At 41.2% G+C, this 25,283-nt stretch overlaps 1 protein-coding gene across 1 annotated transcript; it reads right to left on the bottom strand.

Moving 5' to 3' along the window:
* Positions 1–680: 680 nt before the first annotated feature.
* Positions 681–25,061, bottom strand: LOC138369723 (uncharacterized). Its single transcript, XM_069333159.1, has 3 exons — positions 24,975–25,061; positions 16,709–17,653; positions 681–752 (listed from the first exon to the last, which is right to left on the bottom strand). The coding sequence occupies exons 1-3, from the start codon at positions 25,059–25,061 to the stop codon at positions 681–683; spliced, it is 1,104 nt and encodes a 367-aa protein (XP_069189260.1).
* Between the last annotated feature and the right edge of the window lie 222 nt (positions 25,062–25,283).

Below are 25,283 nucleotides of genomic sequence, written 5' to 3'. Positions count from 1 at the left end.
TGAATGAGATGCCACCCACTTTACCTTGGAGTAGGGCAGAGATGGCGTTTTCATGGGAACTGGCTACATAGATGTAAGGTGAGGCGTGTCTAGGGCGTATAAGGTCTATGGGGTCAACAAAAGCACGAGGGTGATCACGTTTCATCCAAGAATATCTCTTGTCACTGTTAACGTCAGGGGGAAATGCCAGCCTTTCATATTTATCCCAGGGTGGTAGAGGAGGTCGTGTTCCACCCTATGTGGGGGGTGGCATTGGTCATCTTGACAGCAGTGTTGGCTTTCATGGTCTTTCTCTCTTTGCGTAAGGTATTCCTGCTTTTGTGGATAACAAAAGCAGTTTAATTCTTCTTCATCACTTGAGCTGACGTCCTCGTCATTCTGGGATGTAATGGGATAGTGCTTGTTCATACTGTACTTCAACTTCATACGGGGTGGGGGATGAAGTGGACGCATATTCGTCTGGAGAATTTTGAAGAATGGCAACCGGGTCACTCTGGATGTCCCCAGCAGGCAGGGGAGTAGTAGCCATGATCACAAGAAACACAGCATGAAGCGACAAGACACGTCAGCTTTTACCATACAGTAGCACCTCAGGCTATGGCCCAGACCCAGAGCAACAACAGGTGCTGATCATAATGCAGAAACAAAATGTGTAATTCAAACACCATGAGGAGGCACAACTAGGAGGCGGGGTACAGATTTTGATTGCTGCCGCCGGAGGCGGCTAGTTTATTGTGCATCCCATACCCATCCTGTGAGCGGTAGCGCAAAAAGCATTACAGAGGGCACAAAAGGTCTTTATCAGACCTCATTTTAGATTATTACATAAACAGTTTCATCTATCCTTCACACCTTATAGTTACAATGTCAGCTAGTTACAGAGAAAGTGCTATTTCAAGAGCTATACATTTACAGTAAGTCATTATACATTAATAGTAGGTCTTATCGCTAATACATAATAGTTTGACCAATGGAGATAGTCATAGGGTAGCTGCTGTTTATTATTAGTCTTCACAATTCACTATTCGTTTCTTCATCTCATATGTCGTTTATCTACTGGAAGCGAAATATGGATACAGTACAAGGATTTCAGGTAATTTATCCATGGTAATAAGATAGGTTGCCATATCATACAGAGTGAGCTTAGATTTATCTCTAAATGGCTCAACCTTACTACAATCCAAGATAGTTCGAGTGTGTGTCCCTGTCTTTGTCCACACACTTTACACTTCACTTCATCTAGATCCTATACAAGCCGAACTGCCAGAGATACTTGTAGCCAAGTGTTATACGAGCTGTGACAACATCTATTAGTCTATTGACTTTGTTACTTGCCCCATACACATGTTTTACTTCACACATTTCATTGTGATGAACAATGGACCTGCTAGTTCCAGTTTACACAGTTCTACTTTCTTCAGATACATCCGAGAGTTCTTGTCTAATGACACTTTTAAGGTGCCTATTTGATAACTCAAGATTCCGTTCAATACTGTCTTTATTTACTGCAGCCTTAGCAAGGGTGTCAACTTTGTCATGTTCCTGCAGGCTAAAGTGAGAAGGAATCCACAACATTTTTATATATACCCTCTTGCTAAATATTCTTATATATCTACGTCTAGCTTCCAAGACAAGCACGTTATTACTTGATTGCAAACTGTTTATTGCTCGTAGTGAGGAAAGGGAATTGGAAATAATTAAGCTGTCTACTTCAGTGTTGTCAATAATTTCGAGTGCTACCAGTATTGCTACCAACTCGGCTTGCATTGTGGATGCCCAGTTACTAATTCGGATATTCCTTCGAATTGTGCTGCCATCGGGCTGATGAGCAATAACAGCACTTCCTGCCCTCCCTGTAGCTGTATTGAGTGATCCGTCAGTGTATATGGTCTGTGCTATGTTATTTTCAGCTTGTATATTGTGAATATGCTCTATGGTGCTTAATTTAGCAGCAAGCTGAGCATGAGGAGCCTGAGCTGAGCATTACTTGTGATTAATTTCTTGGTGGGGTATGCAGAGGTCAGGATGTCAAAAAAGGTACTATCTGCCAGGGTGAGATTATCTTGAGATTATCTTGAGATGATTTCGGGGCTTTTTAGTGTCCCCGCGGCCCGGTCCTCGACCAGGCCTCCACCCCCAGGAAGCAGCCCGTGACAGCTGACTAACACCCAGGTACCTATTTTACTGCTAGGTAACAGGGGCATAGGGTGAAAGAAACTCTGCCCATTGTTTCTCGCCGGCACCTGGGATCGACCCCAGGACCACAGGATCACAAGTCCAGCGTGCTATCCGCTCGGCCGACCGGCTCCGGGTGAAAGGAAGTGCTGTCCTCTTTCATCTGTATATACATCATGCAGTCCCATCATTTTAATATGAGTGGCTGTTCTTTGAATCCATTCAGACTGTAATATTAGAATAGCAAAAATGATGTATTTAGCATATATAAGGTCTCAGATAGACTATCATGCACCAGCTTTGGTCCTGCAAAATGGCAAAAGTATTGATAGACTGGAAAAAATGCAAAATGAAGCACTCATAATTATACTTGGCTGTCCTATAACTACTAAAGTTCTCAACATGTGGAAAGAATTAAATATACTTAGCATTCGAGACAAAATATTTGAAATTAATCCTATGACGGGACTAAAGCTTCTGCCTGATAACAAAAACAACATTGTGTCAGTTGAACTGTTAGAACACAGACAAAATGGAACCAGCGGGGTACAGAGCGAGGCCCTCCTCCCCCACACTCACTGATAGGTAAGCACTGTTTCTAAAATGTCACCGTTAGAAGGGTAAAGTGCGACTAGAACCGCGCGCACAATCTGCCCAGGTGGCTCTATAGAGTCAGCTGGGCAGGTGGTGCGCAGGTGTCTAGTCGCACAGGGTTTGGGAAGAATTTTCCCGGAAGTTTGGCGCGTGTCGGACGCGTGTGAGCGTCCGGTGTTAGGGTATGTGGTCTGGAAAGAGGGGAGGTCATGTTGTTGGGGGTGTAGGAGAGTATGTGGGCTATGTGGTAGAGTAAGAAATACAAGGATAAGAGTGGGATATGAGGAAAGAGTAAATGAATATGTATGTGTGTTTGCCGTAGACTTAATCCTGTGTGTAGATAATAGTTTTGATGATCGTAAGTAGGCTATGTAGAGGTTGAGTGAGAGGGGGAAGCCAACATAAGGCGGATATGTTGTTTGGGGTGGGGGATGGGTGAGGGAGGGAGGGAGGGAGGGAAGGGTGAGGGGAGCTCCCCCTCGGCGTGAGAGTGGTTAGGGCCCATTTGTGGTTTTTTGACATCCATTAGTTCCCCCTACAGGAAGCCGTAAGTGTTGAGGGGGGTAAGAGAGACCAGCCTCTTGCGATGTGGTCCATTTGCTTTAATGGTTTTTCGATGTCTTCAGAGTTGACTGGAGATGTTGACCCCAGCATGGATCTCTATCCACTGCGGATTTGTTAAGGAGGGGCGAGGTTCATACTCACACAAGCAGGCACTCACCAGCAGGCCCTCACCTGCCAACCATCAATCACTCCTACCCCTCATCCCCCTCCTCTCCCATACCATCAGGGGGCCCCTCTCCATCCCCTCCATTACCTTCTAGAGTGGGGCACCCCTCTCCCCAGTACCTTCTAGAGTGGTACGGACCAGGATCACATACCGTCACATCGACCTGAGAAGTGTCACCACATGGCACATCACTTAGAAAACTCAGTCAAAGTCAGTAGGTTAGCGTTTACTAAAAGAGGGAAACATTTCACATCGTCACGGAGACGCGATCTCTACCTACAAATTGTTCTTCTTAACTGTGATCATTGAAATGTATGCATGTTTACTCAATCTCCATCACCTCTTCTTCCTACAGCCATTACTGTTGTGCAGAGCTTGTATCACACAATGGCGTTATCATAGCAAGACAATGTCACAGAATGTTCATGACTCCTGAATGAATGAAACGGCAATCCGTCTTGTTAAGGTCTAACCTTCGCGGCGGTTTGAGACATTGTGAGATGGACAAGGTAGTGGGATGGCCTTACCCTCTCCCCATCCACCCCCACCAAACCCATACCCCCCTCCAAGCCCAAACCATCAAGTATCACTTCACCCTTCCCAGACCAGATGTTCTGTGCAAAGCCTTAGTATCATTTCTGATCATATGTGTAACCTTGTATCGCAATGTGACCAACATGGTATCATCATTCTTTGCTCAAATAGCATTTTTTTTTAAGAATATCCAGTCATAAGCTGGTATTCAATCTTATTATTATAACAAATCATAATTTGTTGTAAACACAACTGCATGGGATATACATAGCAGTCAGTGGTTTCTCTCTCTCTCTCTCCAGATCATTTAATAGTTGGGGGGAAAGTATCATCATTTCCTTTCTCCTGCCTCCGCTGGTCACGTATCTTTTTTTCATTTCACTAGACTGACAGCGCACCAGAGGATGGACGACTAATGTCAATTTTCGAACCCCCATCACTCTCACCCTTATAACCTTGTAAGGTAACACGACCAACATGATGACATCGTTCTTTGCCCAAATATCATTAATGCAACATGACCAATATGGTAACTTTGTTCTTTGCCCAAATATCATTTTAAGAGTAACGAGCAACTTTCTGTCCGATGTCTGAATAATGAAATGTAAACCATGTTTAGCCATTACATCCAAACACAATAAAAGGTTACCACAAGCTTGTTTAGTTCTTGTATCACATAATGTAACGTAACGTTTATTCAACAACTGATAGACATAACATAATGTAGCTTCATATTCACTGTGGTAAAACAAACAAACATACACATCACGGTCAGTCCTCGCTATAGCTCAAACGCGTCCTTCATTCTCACTCCCTTAGGTGAGCAATGTTCCACACATACAAATTCCAAGCAAAGTAAACATATATAAGACAATGTGGAAAAACATAGTCTTGATACTATTATTAAATTGACTTGTTCATTATCCCCGAGTTCAAGGCTGTCTCTTAAGACCTACATCATCCAAATGTAAACACCAATCGATGAGAATAAGACCGGGTGAGTCGATAGTGAAATAGCTCTGGGCTGTGTCTATTTTCAGTTCTTGTAACACAGTCAATGTAGCGTAATGGGGAAAACAGACTTTCTACTGCCTACATAATTAGCATTTGAAAATGTATGCAAGTCTAGACATTCTCCTATAGCCCTTACATTCTAAACACAAATACAATATTAGCACACGCTTGCATCGCATCATATCATCATTAGGTAACGTGGAGATTAACTTTCTGGCTGTTGTCCGAATATCATTATTGAAATGTGAACCCCATTTAGCCAAACACAATATCTCCATTACATCTCATAGCATATAAATATTACGGTCTGCAAGTTTTAGCCCTCTGTAACACAATGTAACGTAACGTACCATAACACAAATCAACTTTTTGCAGTCCAAAATGTCATTTTGAAACAAAAAGTGAGGCTTAGTCCATCTCCATTACAACTCTTACCATATAAATATTGGTGTCTACCAGTTTTAGACCCTGTAACACAATGTAACGTTACGTAACGTAACGCAAATCAACTTTTTGCAGTCCAAAATGTCATTTTGAAACAAAAAGTGAGGCTTAGTCCATCTCCATTACATCTCTTACCATATAAATATTGGTGTCTGCAAGTTTTAGACCCTGTAACACATTGTAACGTAACGTGGAAATCATCATCATATTTCTACAGACCAAATAACATTTTTAAATGAAAGTATGACTTAGTCCATCTCCATTACATCTCTCACCATATAAATATTGGCGTCTACCAGTTTTAGCCTCTGTAACACAATGTAACGTAACGTAACGTAACGCAAATCAACTTTTTGCAGTCCAAAAAATGTCATTTTTAAATGAAAGTATGACTTAGTCTATTTCCATTACATCTCTTACCATATAAATATTGGCGTCTACCAGTTTTAACCCTCTGTAACACAATGTAACTTAACGTAACGTAACGCTAATCAACTTTTGCAGTCCAAAAAATGTCATTTTTAAATTAAAGTATGACTTAGTCCATCTCCATTACATCTCTTACAATATAAATATTGGCGTCTACCAGTTTTAGCCCTCTGTAACACAATGTAACGTAACGTAACGTAACGCAAATCAACTTTTGCTGTCCAAAATGACATTTTTAAATAAAAGTATGACTTAGTCCATCTCCATTACATCTCCTACCATATGAATATTACGGTCTACCGGTTTTAACCCTCTGTAACACAATGTAACGTAACGTGGAAAATCAACTTTGTCGGATGACCAAATAATATTATTGAAAATGTCATCCATGTTTAGCCATTACATCCAAACACAAAGAAAAATATTACCGCTTTTCTTGAGAAACTTATATGTGGAGATCATATCTCCAGAGTCCACACAATAAGCCACACATCACACATCTTCTGTTTTCAAATCACAGCTCGTATCTAATTTAATGTTATTTTTTTTTGCAGAAACTATGTTTTGAGAATAAGCTCAATGTCAGCAATTACTATTCGTATCATCAAACTCCTTTCAGTCATCAAATTCAAGCAGAGGTGCCGCATAAACCACTAAAGATTTGATGTATGCAAGGTACATCATTTTTGACAATTCTGTCGCCGACACACCTTAGCGAGAGGACTGCACGCAACAGTACCCTAGCACTCTTAATAATTTTATTCAAGCACTGTTAACATAGCATAATGTAAGATTTTTTTCACATTTCATATCGTGCGCGTGTAGATTAGAGAGAGAGAAGGCAAACATAGCTTGCAGCTAGTCAAAACTTATCATAACAGATATGATTTCACAGAGTTTTTAACCTTTGCCAGTTTTTCAATGTTTTCTCTTCACTTGTGCTAAGTGAGTCAGACAAAATGTGACATTTCATTTCATTATTAGCCAGGCAATATGCTATTAGCTAGATAGTCAAAACATATAACAAGCATTATTTCACAGGAATTTTTTCTAGCAAATATGCTTCCTTTAAGCAGTTCAACACATCAAACACCAGCAGTCCGCGAAATTCCCTTTAGTCAATAATCATCCTTTACAGTATTTCTTGACTAAATAGCACTCCAAAACATAAGTGGTCATTTTTATTCTCACTGTCGCACTATAGTCAATAATTTGTTTCGCACAGTGACAAGTTATGCCTAGTGACGAGATTTCACGGTGAGCATAGTTTAAGAGAGTTCACACTGTATTAATTACGGTCATGGATATCTTATGTTATGTTTATGAAGATCATTACTTCTTATTTTTAACATTTTTCTTGCCCCCCAGCTTTCAGTCTTCTCTTATTCTTTTTCAAATAAAGTTTGCTTACTGTTTTCCAGCAGATTGGCTTCACATTACATATATTAATCAATTTTCAAATTCAGTTCAGTTTCTTTTCAATATCACAGCTTTGTTGTCCCCCTGCCAGTATCTAGTTCAAGACCTCTTATTATCAATGTCATTAATACTGCTATCATCAACCATGTATTGGATGTCTCAGTCATTCAGTTAACAACTTAGTAAGTGTTTAATGAACGTGAGAATCACTTCATGTGCGCTCATTTTAGTTTAGTTTAAAGTTTTACATCTTGAATTAATACTACTATCACCAACTATGTATTGGATAGCTCAGGCATTCAGTTAACAACTCAGTAAGTGAAAATCACTTCATGTGAGCTAATTTTTAGTTTAGGATAAGGTTTTTCCATCGTGAAATACTATTATCATTAACCAGGTATTGGGTGGCTCTACCATTCAGTTTACAACTCAGTAACTGTTTACTGAACATAGATATCCCTCCATGTGACCTCATTTTTTTAGTTTAAAGTTTCTCCATCGTAAATAAAAAATAAAATATTACTATCACAAACCTTGTATAGGCCGGCTCCGGCATTCAGTTTACAACTCAGTAAGTGTTTACTGAATGCAAATCGCTACATGTGTGGTCATTTAGTTTAAAGTTTCTCAATCTTAAAATATTACTATCATCATCAACCATGCATTGGCCGGCTTAGTCTTTCAGTTTACAACTCAGTAAGTGTTTACTGAATGCAAAATCGCTACATGTGTGGTCATTTAGTTTAAAGTTTCTCAATCTTAAAATATTACTATCATCATCAACTATGCATTGGCTGGCTTAGTCTTTCTGTTTACATCTCAGTGAGTGTTAACTGAACGTGGAAATTATCACGTGTGAGCATTTAGTTTAGTTTTAAGTTTCACAATCAATTAAATACTATCATCAACCCCGTATTGGGCTGTCGGGCATTCAGTTATCCACTCGGTGAGTGTTTACTGAACGTCGAAATCATTTCCTGTGTGCCCATTTTTTACTTGAACCCGTCTCCACTCCAAACCGGACCTGCGGTCCGAGTCGGGACCCAAGGTCCTGACTGGTTTGGAGTGGAGACGGGTTCAAGTAAAAAATGGGCACACAGGAAATGATTTTCACGTTCAGTTAACACTCACTGAGATGTAAACTGAAAGACTAAGCCAGCCAATGCATAGTTGATGATGATAGTAATATTTTAAGATTGAGAAACTTTAAACTAAATGACCACACATGTAGCGATTTTGCATTCAGTAAACACTTACTGAGTTGTAAACTGAAAGACTAAGCCGGCCAATGCATGGTTGATGATGATAGTAATATTTTAAGATTGAGAAACTTTAAACTAAATGACCACACATGTAGCGATTTGCATTCAGTAAACACTTACTGAGTTGTAAACTTAATGCCGGAGCCAGCCAATACAAGGTTTGTGATAGTAATATTTTATTTTTTATTTACGATGGAGAAACTTTAAACTAAAAAATGAGGTCGCATGGAGGGATATCTATGTTCAGTAAACAGTTACTGAGTTGTAAACTGAATGGTAGAGCCATCCAATACATGGTTGGTGATAGTAATATTTCACGATGGAAAAGCCTTATCCTAAACTAAAAAATGAGGTCGCATGGATGGATAACAATGTTCAGTAAACAGTTACTGAGTTGTAAACTGAATGGTAGAGCCACCCAATACCTGGTTAATGATAATAGTATTTCACGATGGAAAAACCTTATCCTAAACTAAAAATTAGCTCACATGAAGTGATTTTCACTTACTGAGTTGTTAACTGAATGCCTGAGCTATCCAATACATAGTTGGTGATAGTAGTATTAATTCAAGATGTAAAACTTTAAACTAAACAAAAATGAGCGCACATGAAGTGATTCTCACGTTCATTAAACACTTACTAAGTTGTTAACTGAATGACTGAGACATCCAATACATGGTTGATGATAGCAGTATTAATAACATTGATAATAAGAGGTCTTGAACTAGATACTGGCAGGGGGACAACAAAGCTGTGATATTGAAAAGAAACTGAACTGAATTTGAAAATTGATTAATATATGTAATGTGAAGCCAATCTACTGGAAAACAGTAAGCAAACTTTATTTGAAAAAGAATAAGAGAAGACTGAAAAGCTGGGGGGCAAGAAAAATGTTAAAAATAAGAAGTAATGATCTTCATAAACATAACATAAGATATCCATGACCGTAATTAATACAGTGTGAACTCTCTTAAACTATGCTCACCGTGAAATCTCGTCACTAGGCATAACTTGTCACTCTGCGAAACAAATTATTGACTATAGTGCGACAGTGAGAATAAAAATGACCACTTATGTTTTGGAGTGCTATTTAGTCAAGAAATACTGTAAAGGATGATTATTGACTAAAGGGAATTTCGCGGACTGCTGGTGCTTGATGTGTTGAACTGCTTAAAGGAAGCATATTTGCTAGAAAAAATTCCTGTGAAATAATGCTTGTTATATGTTTTGACTATCTAGCTAATAGCATATTGCCTGGCTAATAATGAAATGAAATGTCACATTTTGTCTGACTCACTTAGCACAAGTGAAGAGAAAACATTGAAAAACTGGCAAAGGTTAAAAACTCTGTGAAATCATATCTGTTATGATAAGTTTTGACTAGCTGCAAGCTATGTTTGCCTTTTCTCTCTCTAATCTACACGCGCATGATATGAAATGTGAAAAAAATCTTACATTATGCCATGTTAACAGTGCTTGAATAAAATTATTAAGAGTGCTAGGGTACTGTTGCGCGCAGTCCTCTCGCTAAGGTGTGTCGGCGACAGAATTGTCAAAAATGATGTACCTTGCATGCATCAAATCTTTAGTGGTTTATGCGGCACCTCTGCTTGTTTTTGATGACTGAAAGGAGTTTGATGATACGAATAGTAATTGCTGACATTGAGCATATTCTCAAAACATAGTTTCTGCAAAAAAATAACATTAAAATAGATGAGAGCTGTGATTTGAAAACAGAAGTTGTGTGATGTGTGGCTTATTGTGTGGACTCTGGAGATGTGATCTCCACATATAAGTTTCTTAAGAAAAGCGATAATATTTTTCTTTGTGTTTGGATGTAATGGCTAAACATGGATGACATTTTCAATAATGTTATTTGGTCATCCGACAAAGTTGATTTTCCACGTTACGTTACATTGTGTTACAGAGGGTTAAAACCGGTAGACCGTAATATTCATATGGTAGGAGATGTAATGGAGATGGACTAAGTCATACTTTTATTTAAAAATGTCATTTTGGACTGCAAAAGTTGATTTGCGTTACGTTACGTTACGTTACATTGTGTTACAGAGGGCTAAAACTGGTAGACGCCAATATTTATATGGTAAGAGATGTAATGGAGATGGACTAAGTCATACTTTCATTTTAAAATGACATTTTTTGGACTGCAAAAAGTTGATTTGCATTACGTTACATTGTGTTACAGAGGCTAAAACTGGTAGACGCCAATATTTATATGGTGAGAGATGTAATGGAGATGGACTAAGTCATACTTTCATTTAAAAATGTTATTTGGTCTGTAGAAATATGATGATGATTTCCACGTTACGTTACAATGTGTTACAGGGTCTAAAACTGGTAGACACCAATATTTATATGGTAAGAGATGTAATGGAGATGGACTAAGCCTCAGTTTTCGTTTCAAAATGACATTTTGGACAGCAAAAAGTTGATTTGCGTTACGTTACGTTACGTTACATTGTGTTACAGAGGGCTAAAACTTGCAGACCGTAATATTTATATGCTATGAGATGTAATGGAGATATTGTGTTTGGCTAAATGGGGTTCACATTTCAATAATGATATTCGGACAACAGCCAGAAAGTTAATCTCCACGTTACCTAATGATGATATGATGCGATGCAAGTGTGTGCTAATATTGTATTTGTGTTTAGAATGTAAGGGCTATAGGAGAATGTCTAGACTTGCATACATTTTCAAATGCTAATTATGTAGGCAGTAGAAAGTCTGTTTTCCCCATTACGCTACATTGACTGTGTTACAAGAACTGAAAACAGACACAGCCCAGAGCTATTTCACTATCGACTCACCCGGTCTTATTCTCATCGATTGGTGTTTACATTTGGATGATGTAGGTCTTAAGAGACAGCCTTGAACTCGGGGATAATGAACAAGTCAATTTAATAATAGTATCAAGACTATGTTTTTCCACATTGTCTTATATATGTTTACTTTGCTTGGAATTTGTATGTGTGGAACATTGCTCACCTAAGGGAGTGAGAATGAAGGACGCGTTTGAGCTATAGCGAGGACTGACCGTGATGTGTATGTTTGTTTGTTTTACCACAGTGAATATGAAGCTACATTATGTTATGTCTACCAGTTGTTGAATAAACGTTACGTTACGTTATGTGATACAAGAACTAAGCAAGCTTGTGGTAACCTTTTATTGTGTTTGGATGTAATGGCTAAACATGGTTTACATTTCATTATTCAGACATCGGACCGAAAGTTGCTCGTTACTCTTAAAATGATATTTGGGCAAAGAACAAAGTTACCATATTGGTCACGTTGCATTAATGATATTTTGGCAAAGAACGATGTCATCATGTTGGTCGTGTTACCTTACAAGGTTATAAGGGTGAGAGTGATGGGGGTTCGAAAATTGACATTAGTCGTCCATCCTCTGGTGCGCTGTCAGTCTAAGTGAAATGAAAAAAAGATACGTGACCAGCGGAGGCAGGAGAAAGGAAATGATGATACTTTCCCCCCAACTATTAAATGATCTGGAGAGAGAGAGAGAGAAACCACTGACTGCTATGTATATCCCATGCAGTTGTGTTTACAACAAATTATGATTTGTTATAATAATAAGATTGAATACCAGCTTATGACTGGATATTCTTAAAAAAAAATGCTATTTGAGCAAAGAATGATGATACCATGTTGGTCACATTGCGATACAAGGTTACACATATGATCAGAAATGATACTAAGGCTTTGCACAGAACATCTGGTCTGGGAAGGGTGAAGTGATACTTGATGGTTTGGGCTGGGAGGGGGGTATGGGTTTGGTGGGGGTGGATGGGGAGAGGGTAAGGCCATCCCACTACCTTGTCCATCTCACAACGTCTCAAACCGCCGCGAAGGTTAGACCTTAACGAGACGGATTGCCGTTTCATTCATTCAGGAGTCATGAACATTCTGTGACATTGTCTTGCTATGATAACGCCGTTGTGTGATACAAGCTCTGCACAACAGTAATGGCTGTAGGAAGAAGAGGTGATGGAGATAGAGTAAACATGCATACATTTCAATGATCACAGTTAAGAAGAACAATTTGTAGGTAGAGATCGCGTCTCCGTGACGATGTGAAATGTTTCCCTCTTTTAGTAAACGCTAACCTACTGACTTTGACTGAGTTTTCTAAGTGATGTGCCATGTGGTGACACTTCTCAGGTCGATGTGACAGTATGTGATCCTGGTCCGTACCACTCTAGAAGGTACTGGGGAGAGGGGTGCCCCACTCTAGAAGGTAATGGAGGGGATGGAGAGGGGCCCCCTGATGGTATGGGAGAGGAGGGGGATGAGGGGTAGGAGTGATTGATGGTTGGCAGGTGAGGGCCTGCTGGTGAGTGCCTGCTTGTGTGAGTATGAACCTCGCCCCTCCTTAACAAATCCGCAGTGGATAGAGATCCATGCTGGGGTCAACATCTCCAGTCAACTCTGAAGACATCGAAAAACCATTAAAGCAAATGGACCACATCGCAAGAGGCTGGTCTCTCTTACCCCCCTCAACACTTACGGCTTCCTGTAGGGGAAACTAATGGATGTCAAAAAAAACACAAATGGGCCCTAACCACTCTCACGCCGAGGGGGAGCTCCCCTCACCCTTCCCTCCCTCCCTCCCTCCCTCACCCATCCCCCACCCCAAACAACATATCTGCCTTATGTTGGCTCCCCCCTCTCATTCAACCTCTACATAGCCTACTTTCGATCATCAAAACTATTATCTACACACAGGATTAAGTCTACGGCAAACACACATACATATTCATTTACTCTTTCCTCACATCCCACTCTTATCCTTGTATTTCTTACTCTACCACATAGCCCACATTCTCTCCTACACCCCCAACAACATGACCTCCCCTCTTTCCAGACCACATACCCTAACACCGGACGCTCACACGCGTCCGACACACGCCAAACTTCCGGGAAAATTCCCCCCAAACCCTGTGCGACTAGACACCTGCGCACCACCTGCCCAGCTGACTCTATAGAGCCACCTGGGCAGATGGTGCACGCGGTTCTAGTCGCACTTTACCCTACTACCGTTCAAGCTGGTTTTCGTGGCACCTGTGTATCACTGGTAGTACCAATATTACCAAAACACAGAGGCGTCAATATAGTGGGGTTAGTAGTTCGTTAGCGTCATTAATACAAACTGCACAGGAAAACAGCTTTAGGGAAGGGGGCAATAGGGACTAAATTTCTGAAGCCCGTCGTACTTGTAGGCGTGTGGTCGGGCATGAGGTAAGGGGAGCCGGTGTGTTTTTCACTGCCTGAGGAACCGATTAAAAAAATCGTGGTTTGTACGGATATCTGGTCAAATACACTGCTCACCATTTTAATACTTTGGTGAAAACTTCCAGAAACAAGATGGTGTATATCACTGCTCGGTTGTAGACTCCTTAGAGCCAACACTACCCATTTTGTAGTAGTTCCACATGAGAGGAAGGTCCAGTGTGACTGCCCTCTCCTGCGGCACAAGGTGGACTGTCCCTTATCAAACCAATATTGTTAATAATATAGTGAACAAAACCACTGGAGCCTTGATGAGGGTTCGAATCTTTGCGCTGGATGTTCTCAGATGCACGCTAGTCAACTGTACCACGACATGGTAACAGAATTGCAACTTGGAGTGCTACTTCCCTCACAAGGATACCAAGGCCTCCACTGAAGCCTAACCGGGGTTTGACACATTTCCCTCATGCACTCGGGCTCTGTCAACCCAATAGTTCTACCCCTGACACAGAAATCACAATAACATGATATGTCAATTGAACAAATCCACAAGAGCCTTGATGAGGGTTCGAACCTATGTGTCAGAGGTAGAACTATTGGGTTGACTGAACCCGAGTGCATGAGGGAATTGTGTGAAACTCCGGTTAGGCTTCAGTGGGAATCCTCGAGAGGTTAGGCTTCAGTAGGAATCCTCGAGAGGGCAGTAGAACTCCAAGATGCAATTCTTTTACCATGTCGTGGTACAGTTGGCTATAGCGCGCCTGGTAACACTCAGCGCTTAGGTTTGAATCCTCATCAAGGTCTCTTGAGGATTTGTTTATTTGATATATCATGTTATTGTGATTTCTGTGAGTAATAAATTTAGGCAAACCAGAATTGTATACAAATTATCCTAAAGGATATTATATAAATTAAACTATGACAATAAGACTGATAATTATTATACTTACGATAAAGAAGGAGTGAGTACTTGAGGTGCTAGTTTTTACTATCTATTTTTTTCGATTCAGCTCCAAACCTTATTTCCATAAATTTAATAATTCAGTTTTGAGAGTTCGACAATTTATGTGTTAGACAGTTTATTGGTGCACATATGCACCATTTCCTATACTGGCGGCAGCATCATATAATGCCCATATTTATCTTTATTGTTCAATGTAATGTTATATATGCTAGACCCCATGGCATAATTTACTGGTAATTTCCGGTGTTTGTGCTAAATTAACCTTATGCTAAGGTAATGAAGTATTCTTGAGATGAGGTATTGTTGGAGGAGATGAGGTATTGGTGAAGGAGATGAGGTATTATTGATCCTGAATTGTTTTTGTGCATTACCTGTCATCTTGATCATTCTCATGTGTAAATATATTCCTCTTTATTAAAGATTAAATTTTCCTAAGCACTCAGTATTAGAATTAGCCTAATTAGTAAAGTTCCTGGAGTAGTGGTGGTGGCAATTTATTTGTTTTAAAAGAGTAACCTATTCTTCATGCAGACTGTAACGGATTGTAGAGATATCTTTAACATCTTGGTCATTTCTACCCCTTTCCCCTGATAACTGGTGGTGCCTTTCCCGCTGTGAGGGCAAACTTTGCCAGGTCTTTCGGGGTTTTATCAATGCAATTATTATAGCCTAAAGGGTTCCAAGTTATAGCAACCATTACAGTGAGTGTTACTATAGTTATACAACAGCAGCAGTTCCTGATTGTCATAAACGTTTCAATTGTAGCAGCGGTCTGTGTGGCAAATGTTACATTGGTGACTTTCACGAGTTGTTACAAAGGTGGCTTAGCTGTGATTCAGTAATTTGTTCAAACTTACTGAAGGCTCACGCGTCTGTTTCACTCGGTCATGTTGTGTGTTGAGGAGTGTAGAAGTGTAGTGATTAAGTACCTAGCGGTGACAGTGAAGCCGACACTTAGGCTCCAATTTGAGTTGGTTGAATATAGTATTTTTTTTTTTTTTTTTTTTTTACATGCAAGCATGCTTATAAGTACAATAAAAGGAAACAAATACAACATAGAACAGAACAAAATGACAACACAAACGTGCAAAAACATAAGGGAACAAGTGTACTAAACACAAAACCGCCGGCCGGAAGGGCCGACCACAAAACAACAATAATTACAAACAAATTACAACAAATAAGTTAAACACAGCGGAATACAATACAGAAATAACACACCATAACATTAAATATACAGAACAAGGCTACCAACACCGCAACCACACACGGAGAGGCACCAACACGAAACGAAAATAATAATAACAATAATAACAACAATAATAAGAATAAAAATAATAACATAGAACCACAAATCCTAACGCAAGAACATTACATCCACACAAACCAAACCCCGGACCGCACAGGAACCGGACACACACACACACAAACCACACAAATAAACCCACAACCACAAACCGGAACACGCAGAAACCGGGATACAAACCCGCCCCACCCACTCACACACACCCGACCCGCACCCCACAACCAAGCACACAAATGGAAACAAACCACAACACACAATACACAAAGGAATCATGAGTGAGGAATACATTTCTCAGAGACAGGACCAAACGTCTCCGAAGCCCAAGGATACCTTCACTTGTAGGCCTCCCAAATCAAACATTCTCTGTCGGTAGGGGGACGATCCCCCTGCCGGCGTGGGCCACTCATAAACTCGGGAACCACCAGATCAGGCGGAAACGGCCACTCCTTAAGCTCACCGACGCAAGTCGCATAACGAGGCTGGGGAGCGCAAACCACGTCCTTTGAGGTAGCAGACGACACCGCTGAAGCGTACGAGGGCTGCCGAGACGGCCGCGTCGCCGTACGCACAGGAGCAGGGGACAATCGACGAGATAGTAGCGCCTCCACCGAGACCGCAGGAGACGCTGAAGAGACGGCCGGAGACGGAAGAGGCGTCGAGACCGCAGCCGATGAAACGGGGACTGAGGAAGGGGTTACAGAACCCCCAGAGCGAGCAGGCTTTTTCAACACCATCGCCAGGCCAACCCGCTCACCGTGAACCTCAGCAGGGGGAACCATTCCCCACGAAGAACCAGAGCCATCCGAGGCAGGCGACGCACCCGAAACAAGAACCGCAGACACCATATCAGAAGTGGAGGCCGAAACACCCGCACCGGCATCCTCAGGCAAATGCACCTCCGCTGTCACTGTAGTCTGCAACGCAACCGGTGCCACCCCTCCGTCGCCGTCAGATTCACAAGCGTCGAAGTCGCCACCGTCAGCCCATGTTGAAGACGAACGCCGTGAACGCTTAGGCACTGGCCGCACATCATCAGACCCGGAGGCCGACTCAGAGACACGCGCAACACAAGCCAGGCGAACCGATGCATGTCGCAGAACGGCAGCATCCTCAACCACATGGGGCACCAGGCCAGGCACAGGAGGAAGCGCCGGATCCACCCCATCACCCAGCACAGCCGGAACAGACGGCGAGGGTGCAGGGACAGGGCCAGACGGAGCAGAGGACGAACTGGAAGACGGGGGATGCGAGCAGAAGGCAGTCTGAAGAACCCCAGGGACACTAGTCGGAGCAGGACGATCACCAGGCGACGACACAACCTCCGGAGGAGAGGCGACAACAACAGGGGGCGCACCAGGCGGCGCACCAGGCGGCGCAACAGGCGACTCAGGGGGCACATCCGGGGCTGAAGAGACTTCCACATCCACTGAATCCTCCTCCACAGGAAGCGGCGGAAAATCCTCCTCACTGACGAGGTTCACGGGTGCAATGGCAGGCACAGAACAGTCAGCAGCCTGATGGCCCAAGAGGCCACAATGATAACACGTCCGAGGCTGGCGGGCGTAAAACACCCGAACGTTGTAGCCCATAAGACGCACAGAGGACGGAATATCTTCCCGGAGCCTCATGCCCAGGGTGCGAATGTTCGTCCTCACACCCTTAAGGGGACTCGAAGACACCACGTTCACCCGCACACTAACCACAGTGCCATACCGGCCGAAGTACCACCGTAGCAGACCCTCCGGAAACTCCAATGGAGCCCCATGCACACTGACATAAATAAGGGCACCACTCCGATCAGATAGTGATACAGTGCCCGCACCATCCAGCAGGGGTAATGTCCCCCCCTCGTATCGACGGAGAAAGTCTCGATACGCCAATTCCTCCATGAACTTCACTATTGCTCGCCGTGCCGTCACCAGCTCGATCCCATAAATGTTGATCACAGGGACATGAAGCAACTCACACTACCAGCGCTATCTCTGGGTACCCAGCCCGGCCGGAAAATTCGAGGCCCACAGACTGAGCCCGCAATACAGGGGGGAGGGGGACCCCCATCGTGAACTCCACGTCAGCACAGACGGGCAGAGACACACACGCCCCCAAATGGCCAAAACTGGCAAACAACCACCAACTGCCAGAGCGAGCAGTGAACACGTCCACCCTCCACGACAGCCAGCAGTCGACTCACGTCTGTTCCACTCGGTCGTGTTGTGTGTTGAGGAGTGTAGAAATGTAGTGATTAATTAAGTACCTAGTGTTGACAGTGAAGCTGACACTTAGGCTCCGATTTGAGTTGGTTGAATATAGTATAGTACTCGACTCCCGTCAAACGATTCAGAGGTGGAGGCGTATCATTATAATTCGCAGCAGCAGTTCTTATGTTGAGCTGTCTGGGCAGGAATAACCGTGTGATGCTACGTGGTATCTTTGAGGGCGTTGTCAGGCTGCTCCATAGAGCTAGAATCGCAGGCAATTTCGTGAAGGTGCAAACTAGGTATGAAGTAGGCGGGACACTGAGGTATACTGAGGACAAAGTAGGCAGATCTTTGGCAGTGAATTGACAGTAGTGGTTGGTTACTAGTAGGTTCATAAAGCCTAGTCCAGAGCCGTGCATTACTAGTTGTGTGTTGCACTGTTGGACTTCTAGGCTGGTTGCGGTCTCCAAGTATTAGGAACAACTTTGCATACTAGTAGGAACGGCCGTTGTTTTTAAATAACTAGTGATCCTTTTAAAAAAAAGTGACTCCCTTTAATTATAGCGTTCCTTTAAATATAGTGATTCCCTTTTAATTAGTGATTCCCATAAATAATAAGTGTCCCCATTAAAATTAATCTGTGCCCCGTTAAGCATAGTTCTGTTTTCCTTACATAGTTCAGTTCAGTTGTAAGTTACTTTATACCTGGTTGATACCTGGTTGATGGGGTTCTGGGAGTTCTTCTACTCCCCAAGCCCGGCCCGAGGCCAGGCTCGACTTGTGAGAGTTTGGTCCACCAGGCTGTTGCTTGGAGCGGCCCGCAGGCCCACATACCCACCACAGCCCGGTTGGTCCGGCACTCCTTGGAGGAATAAATCTAGTTTCCTCTTGAAAATGTCCACGGTTGTTCCGGCAATATTTCTTATGCTTGCTGGGAGGACGTTGAACAACCGCGGACCTCTGATGTTTATACAGTGTTCTCTGATTGTGCCTATGGCACCTCTGCTCTTCATTGGTTCTATTCTACATTTTCTTCAATGTCGTTCACTCCAGTACGTTGTTATTTTACTGTGTAGATTTGGTACTTGGCCCTCCAGTATCTTCCAGGTGTATATTATTTGATATCTCTCTCGTCTTCTTTCTAGTGAGTACATTTGGAGGGCTTTGAGACGATCCCAATAATTTAGGTGCTTTATTGCGTCTATGCGTGCCGTATATGTTCTCTGTATTCCTTCTATTTCAGCAATCTCTCCTGCTTTGAAGGGGGAAGTGAGTACTGAGCAGTACTCAAGACGGGACAACACAAGTGCCTTGAAGAGTACAACCATTGTGATGGGATCCCTGGATTTGAAAGTTCTCGTAATCCATCCTATCATTTTTCTGGCTGTCGCAATATTTGCTTGGTTATGCTCCCTAAACGTTAGGTCGTCCGACATTATTATTCCCAAATCCTTTACATGCTGTTTTCCTACTATGGGTACATTTGATTGTGTTTTGTACTCTGTATTATGTTTAAGGTCCTCATTTTTACCGTACCTGAGTACCTGGAATTTATCACTGTTAAACATCATGTTATTTTCTGATGCCCAGTCGAAAACTTTATTAATATCAGCTTGAAGTTTTTCAATGTCCTCAGCCGAGGTAATTTTCATACTGATGTTTGTGTCATCTGCAAAGGATGATACGAAGCTGTGACTTGTATTTTTGTCTATATCTGATATGAGAATAAGGAAAAGCAGTGGTGCAAGGACTGTACCCTGAGGTACAGAGCTTTTCACTGCACTTGGACTAGATTTTATATGGTTGACAGTTACTCGCTGAGTCCTGTTTGACAGAAAACTGAGTATCCAGCGTCCTACTTTACCGGTTATTCCCATTGACTTCATTTTGTGTGCTATCACGCCATGGTCACATTTATCGAAGGCCTTTGCGAAGTCCGTGTATATCACATCAGCATTCTGTTTCTCTTCTAATGCCTCAGTGACTTTGTCGTAGTGCTCAAGTAGCTGTGAGAGGCACGATCTTCCCGCTCGAAATCCATGTTGGTCTGGGTTATGAAGGTCATTGGTCTCCATGAAATTGGTGACCTGACTCCTAATCACTCTCTCAAATACTTTTATGATGTGCGATGTTAGTGCGACTGGTCTATAATTTTTTGCCAATGCTTTGCTCCCTCCCTTGTGTAGAGGGGCTATGTCTGCTACTTTAAGTGCATCTGGTATCTCCCCCGTGTCCAAGCTCTTCCTCCACACTATACTGAGTGCCTGTGCTACCGGCACTTTGCATTTCTTTATAAATATTGAATTCCATGAGTCTGGACCTGGGGCCGAGTGCATGGGCATGTTTTCAATTTCTTTTTCAAAATTTAGTGCGCTCGTGTTTATATCAGTTATATTTACCGGGGTTTGAATATCCCGCATAAAGAAAATGTCTGGATCTTCCACCTTCATGTTGTTTATTGGAGTGCTAAACATGTCCTCATACTGCTTTTTTAGGATTTCACTAATTTCTTTGTCATCCTCCGTGTATGAACCTTCACTTGTACGAATAGGTCCAATACTGGCAGTGGTTTTTGCTTTTGATTTCGCATATGAGAAGAAATATTTTGGATTTTTCTTTATTTCCTGAATTGCTTTCTGTTCTAACTGCCTTTCTTCAGTTTCATATGAGTGTTTCAATTTCCGCTCGATTTCCTCAATCTCCCTATTTAAATTATTCCTTCTTTGACGGGAAATTCGTGTCTGCATAAGCAGTTCCGTTATTTTTTTCCTGCGTTTATAGTGTCGTCTGCGTTCTCTTTATGTATAGGATAATTTTCTTTATTTTTTAATAATTAATTCTTAGGTAAGTAATTCAGTGTAGTGATTACATATTGTATATTCTGGAAAATAGGGTAGCTGTAGATTGCTCCCAAAGTCTCATGATAATATTATATAAAATTACGAAAATGTGTTATAAGAATTTTTGTTTTGTTTTTAAATTCTTTAAGATAATTTTGTGGTGTTTAAAATTTTTGGAAGGGCTACAGAGTTAGTGAGGCTGTATTTTGGTTTACTTTTGTAGTGTGCTATGAAAGAACTGTGTGGAACATATATTACAGTGATCTGTGGAAACCTGGGGTGTGTGGAAAATTGTGTGTCTTCAAATGACACCAGTAATTACCAGTGTTGAGTCGGAAAGTGAGCCCAGTTTTAAAATATTGTGATAAAGACAATTTAATTTCAGTGTTTAAGCAACTTGGCGGGACTCACTCATACGGCGTGCTTGTAACTCAGCACCAGTCCTGTAGCAGTTTTTAATCTTGTAACTTCCATCAAGTGTACAAGGGACTAATAATTGTTTTAATTATTTTCACAACTAAGTGTGCGGCACGAGAATATATATTTTATAATTTTGAAAAAAAAATAATTTGGAATATTAAGAAAGAGCACAAGACATATTTTTTTTAGGACCACAGTGTCATACATCGGTAGTCCTTACAGAGTTCTACAGTTGTGTGTTCCAGCAAACAGTGTATTTGTATTTAAATAAATTACCAGCGGTTAACATAAATAAATTATTAATAATTAAATAATTGTCCAATTAAATAAATAACGGAAGTTCGGTAAGTCTTTATAGCGCTCCCCGCTGATAATTTTCTGAGCGACAAAAGCATTTCTTTGATTTTATAAATTGTGCCAGTGGATTAATTAATACAATTGTAATTTGTATTAAATTAAATAAAAGACAATTTTGACGATTAAAAGGAATTTTGGTAATTGTCCACTGGTCTTATTTATTAATGAAATTGTGACATTAATAAATTCAAAATAAATTATTTACAGCGTAAAATTCAGTGTATTTCCTTCTAGAAAAATTAGTAGTACAAGTTTATTGGGATAGTTTCAAGCATTCATTGCTGAATTATTTTATTTTTGGTAAAATATAATTTAACTTGTGTTTAGTGGCAAGAAAATCATCCTTTAAGTTTTATTTGGATAATGGGATAGACAGTCAACAGCTGGTGTTAATATTGGTATTTGACATAATTATTCATTGAGTTTATTCTAATAAATTGAGTGTGTTGGATAAATTAAAGTTTAAATTCTTTTATTTTTGTCATTGGCGCTCAGATTTCATCCACTATCAAAAGTAGTGTGGTTATTTTCTTTTGGTTGCAAATTTAGTGTGCATCCTCTCTTATCCTTACGTTAATTACGAATGTAGGGCGAGACTGACGAGTGTGTGAGGAAAAATTTCCTTCATAGGACTGCTTGTTCTGTGTGGCGATCCTGTCTTCTGCGCTTGTCACAACATTGTCAAAGCAACCTGTCCTCTTAAAAAGAACGTCGCTTTTGGCCGTTTGCCCGTATGGCCGAATTTGAACATAATTTGAAAATGAAAATAAATTTGGGATTTTTTTTTCAACAACAGTAAGTTAAGGGTCCTCTGATAGGTTAGGTGGGCAGGAAATTCTCATAAAGTTTCAAAACTGCATGAAAAACGTTAATTTAAAGTGTCCTCTTATAACCTCTGAGCGTAAGCCGGACGACTCAAATAGAAAACGGAACAGAACGTCACTTTTGTGAGTCAATTTCATTTCAAATTACGTCCAAATTTGGCCATAGTGCGCATACGAGCCAAAAGTGACGTTCTTTTTAAGAGGACGGGTTGGTCAAACGGTGAGGAGATTTATGCCTCCTCACTGGGACATGGAAATCTTGTTATTACATGTATAATTTTGTAGTTCAGACATGGTACGCATGGATAGTTTTCGAGTAAAGTGTTAAGTTATGCTTTATGAGATTATTCACTGGTTATCATTTATGGAGAGCTAATTTGCATTAAAATTTCAACTTCAACCGACGACTGGGTAAAAAGTTATAGAAAATTGGTGAAAATTTTTAATTTCCATGGGTTTAAAATGGTGTACCAGATACTGCATAAGGCAATAGTGGTGGTATAGTGTACCAGATACTGCATCAGACAATAGTGGTGGTGGTATATTGTTCCAGATAATGGATAAGGCAGTAGTGAAAATTGAGATAAGTATATTGAGGTATAAATACACACAAAGGGATGACATAGCTCAAGCTGTTCTCACCCCGTTCAGTACAACATGTTCCAATTTATATTAAGACACACAACCCATATAATAAGCATATTTCCAAACATTCTGAGTGAAGACAGTATATTCCTGCGAGGGTCCTAAACCTCTGCCTGGGCCCACTAAGTGTTGGTAGTGGTGGTATGGAGTACCAGATAGTTCATAAGGCAGGAATGGTGATATTGTTTACTAGATACTGCATTATGCAGGAGTGGTGGTAATGTGCTCCACATTCTGCAAAAGGTACAAGTAGTGGTATGGTGTACCCAATTTTCCATTAGGCCGAAGTGGAGGTATTGTGTACTATGGTATTCAGCAGGATAGGTGGTAAGGTGTACCAGATACTGCATTAAGAAGGAAGGTTGGAATGTAATTACATCTCAACCCGTCCTCTTAAAAATAATGTCGCTCTTCGCTGGTATACACGCTATGGACAAAAATGGACGTAATTTGAAATGAAATCGGCTCACGAAAGTGATGTACTGTCCTTTTCTGTTGTACCTGTACCGTCCTAAGTCCTCTAGCTTACTCGGAAAGGTTAGGAAAGGAAACATTCATTTAATATTTTTCATGACGTTTTGAAACTTTAGTGGCCTCAAGGCCTGAAACTCTCCAGTCACGGGCAACAAATATTTTAAATTTAAATAAATTGAGTGATATTGCCCTCCTAACCTACCAGAGGACCCTTAACTTACTGGTTTGGGAAAAAAAATCCCAATTTTATTTTCATTTTTCATATTACGTCCATTTTCGGTCATACGGGTAAACAGCCAAATTTAGACGTAATTTGTGAGAAGGACAGGGTGACAGATACTGCAAAGGCACACGTGGTGGTATGGTGAAGCAGATACTTCACAAGGTATTAGAGTAGTATGGTATACCGGATACTACACAAGGCAGGTGTGGTGATATTCTGTACCAATTACTGTTTAAATCATTAGTGGTGGTATGGTGTACCAGATACTGCATAAGGCAATAGTGGTGGCATGGTGAGCCAGATACTTCATAAGGTATTAGAGTAGTATGGTATACCGGATACTACACAAGGCAGGTGTGGTGATATATTCTGTACCAATTACTGTTTAAGGCATTAGTGGTGGTATATTGTACCAGACACTGCATAAGGTATTAGTGGTGGTATGGTGTACCAGATACTGCATAAGGCATTAGTGGTGGTATGGTGTGCCAGATACGACATATGGCATTAGTGGTGGTAGGGTGTACCAGATACTGTTTAAGGCAGGTGTGGTGGTATGGTTTACCAGATATTACAATAAGCAGGATTGGTGGTACTGATCACCAATTGGTACGGTACATAAATTATGGGATCTAGCCACCTTAGGCATCGTCCCTGAACAATCTAGACCTGATGATGACTGGACATACAAACAATACATGGACTCAGTTGTCTACAGGGACAATCAATGCTGGGTTAGGCTACCTTGGAAGCGGAATTATCCTCAACTTCCAGTAAATCATTTCAAGGCACAAAACCAATTAAGGTCTCAGGTGATGTGCTTAAATAGACAACCTGAGAACATGAAATTGTACCATGACAGAATACAAGTACAACTTGATAATAAATTTATCAAAGCTGTCACCAATGATGACTCTAAGGAAGGACATTATTTGCCGCATCATGCAGTAAGGAAAAATTCCACCACTACCCCACTAAGGGTAGTATTTAACTGCAGTACTAAGACGAAGCAGAATAGTGTCTCATTGAATGACTGCCTTCAAACTGGCCCAACCCTGACACAAAGGCTGTACAACATGCTGTTAAAGTTTCTCATAGGGACTTGCATTCATGGCCGATACAAGTAAAGCATTCCTTTGGGTAGGTGTTCAAGAAGAGGACCG

This window comes from Procambarus clarkii, chromosome 29, assembly GCF_040958095.1.
Source record: "Procambarus clarkii isolate CNS0578487 chromosome 29, FALCON_Pclarkii_2.0, whole genome shotgun sequence".
Lineage (NCBI taxonomy): Eukaryota > Metazoa > Arthropoda > Malacostraca > Decapoda > Cambaridae > Procambarus > Procambarus clarkii.
This window is presented reverse-complemented; position numbering and strand designations above follow the sequence as displayed.

Coding starts and splice junctions, on each gene's coding strand:
- LOC138369723 (XM_069333159.1), bottom strand. CDS start 25,061: ATGCGGCAAATAATGTCCTTCCTTAGAGTCATCATTGGTGACAGCTTT. Junction 17,654..24,974: donor TGTACTTGTATTCTGTCATG/GTACAATTTCAT, acceptor TTGGGCCATCAG/GCTGCTGACTGTTCTGTGCC. Junction 753..16,708: donor GTCGATTGTCCCCTGCTCCT/GTGCGTACGGCG, acceptor TACCGCTCACAG/GATGGGTATGGGATGCACAA.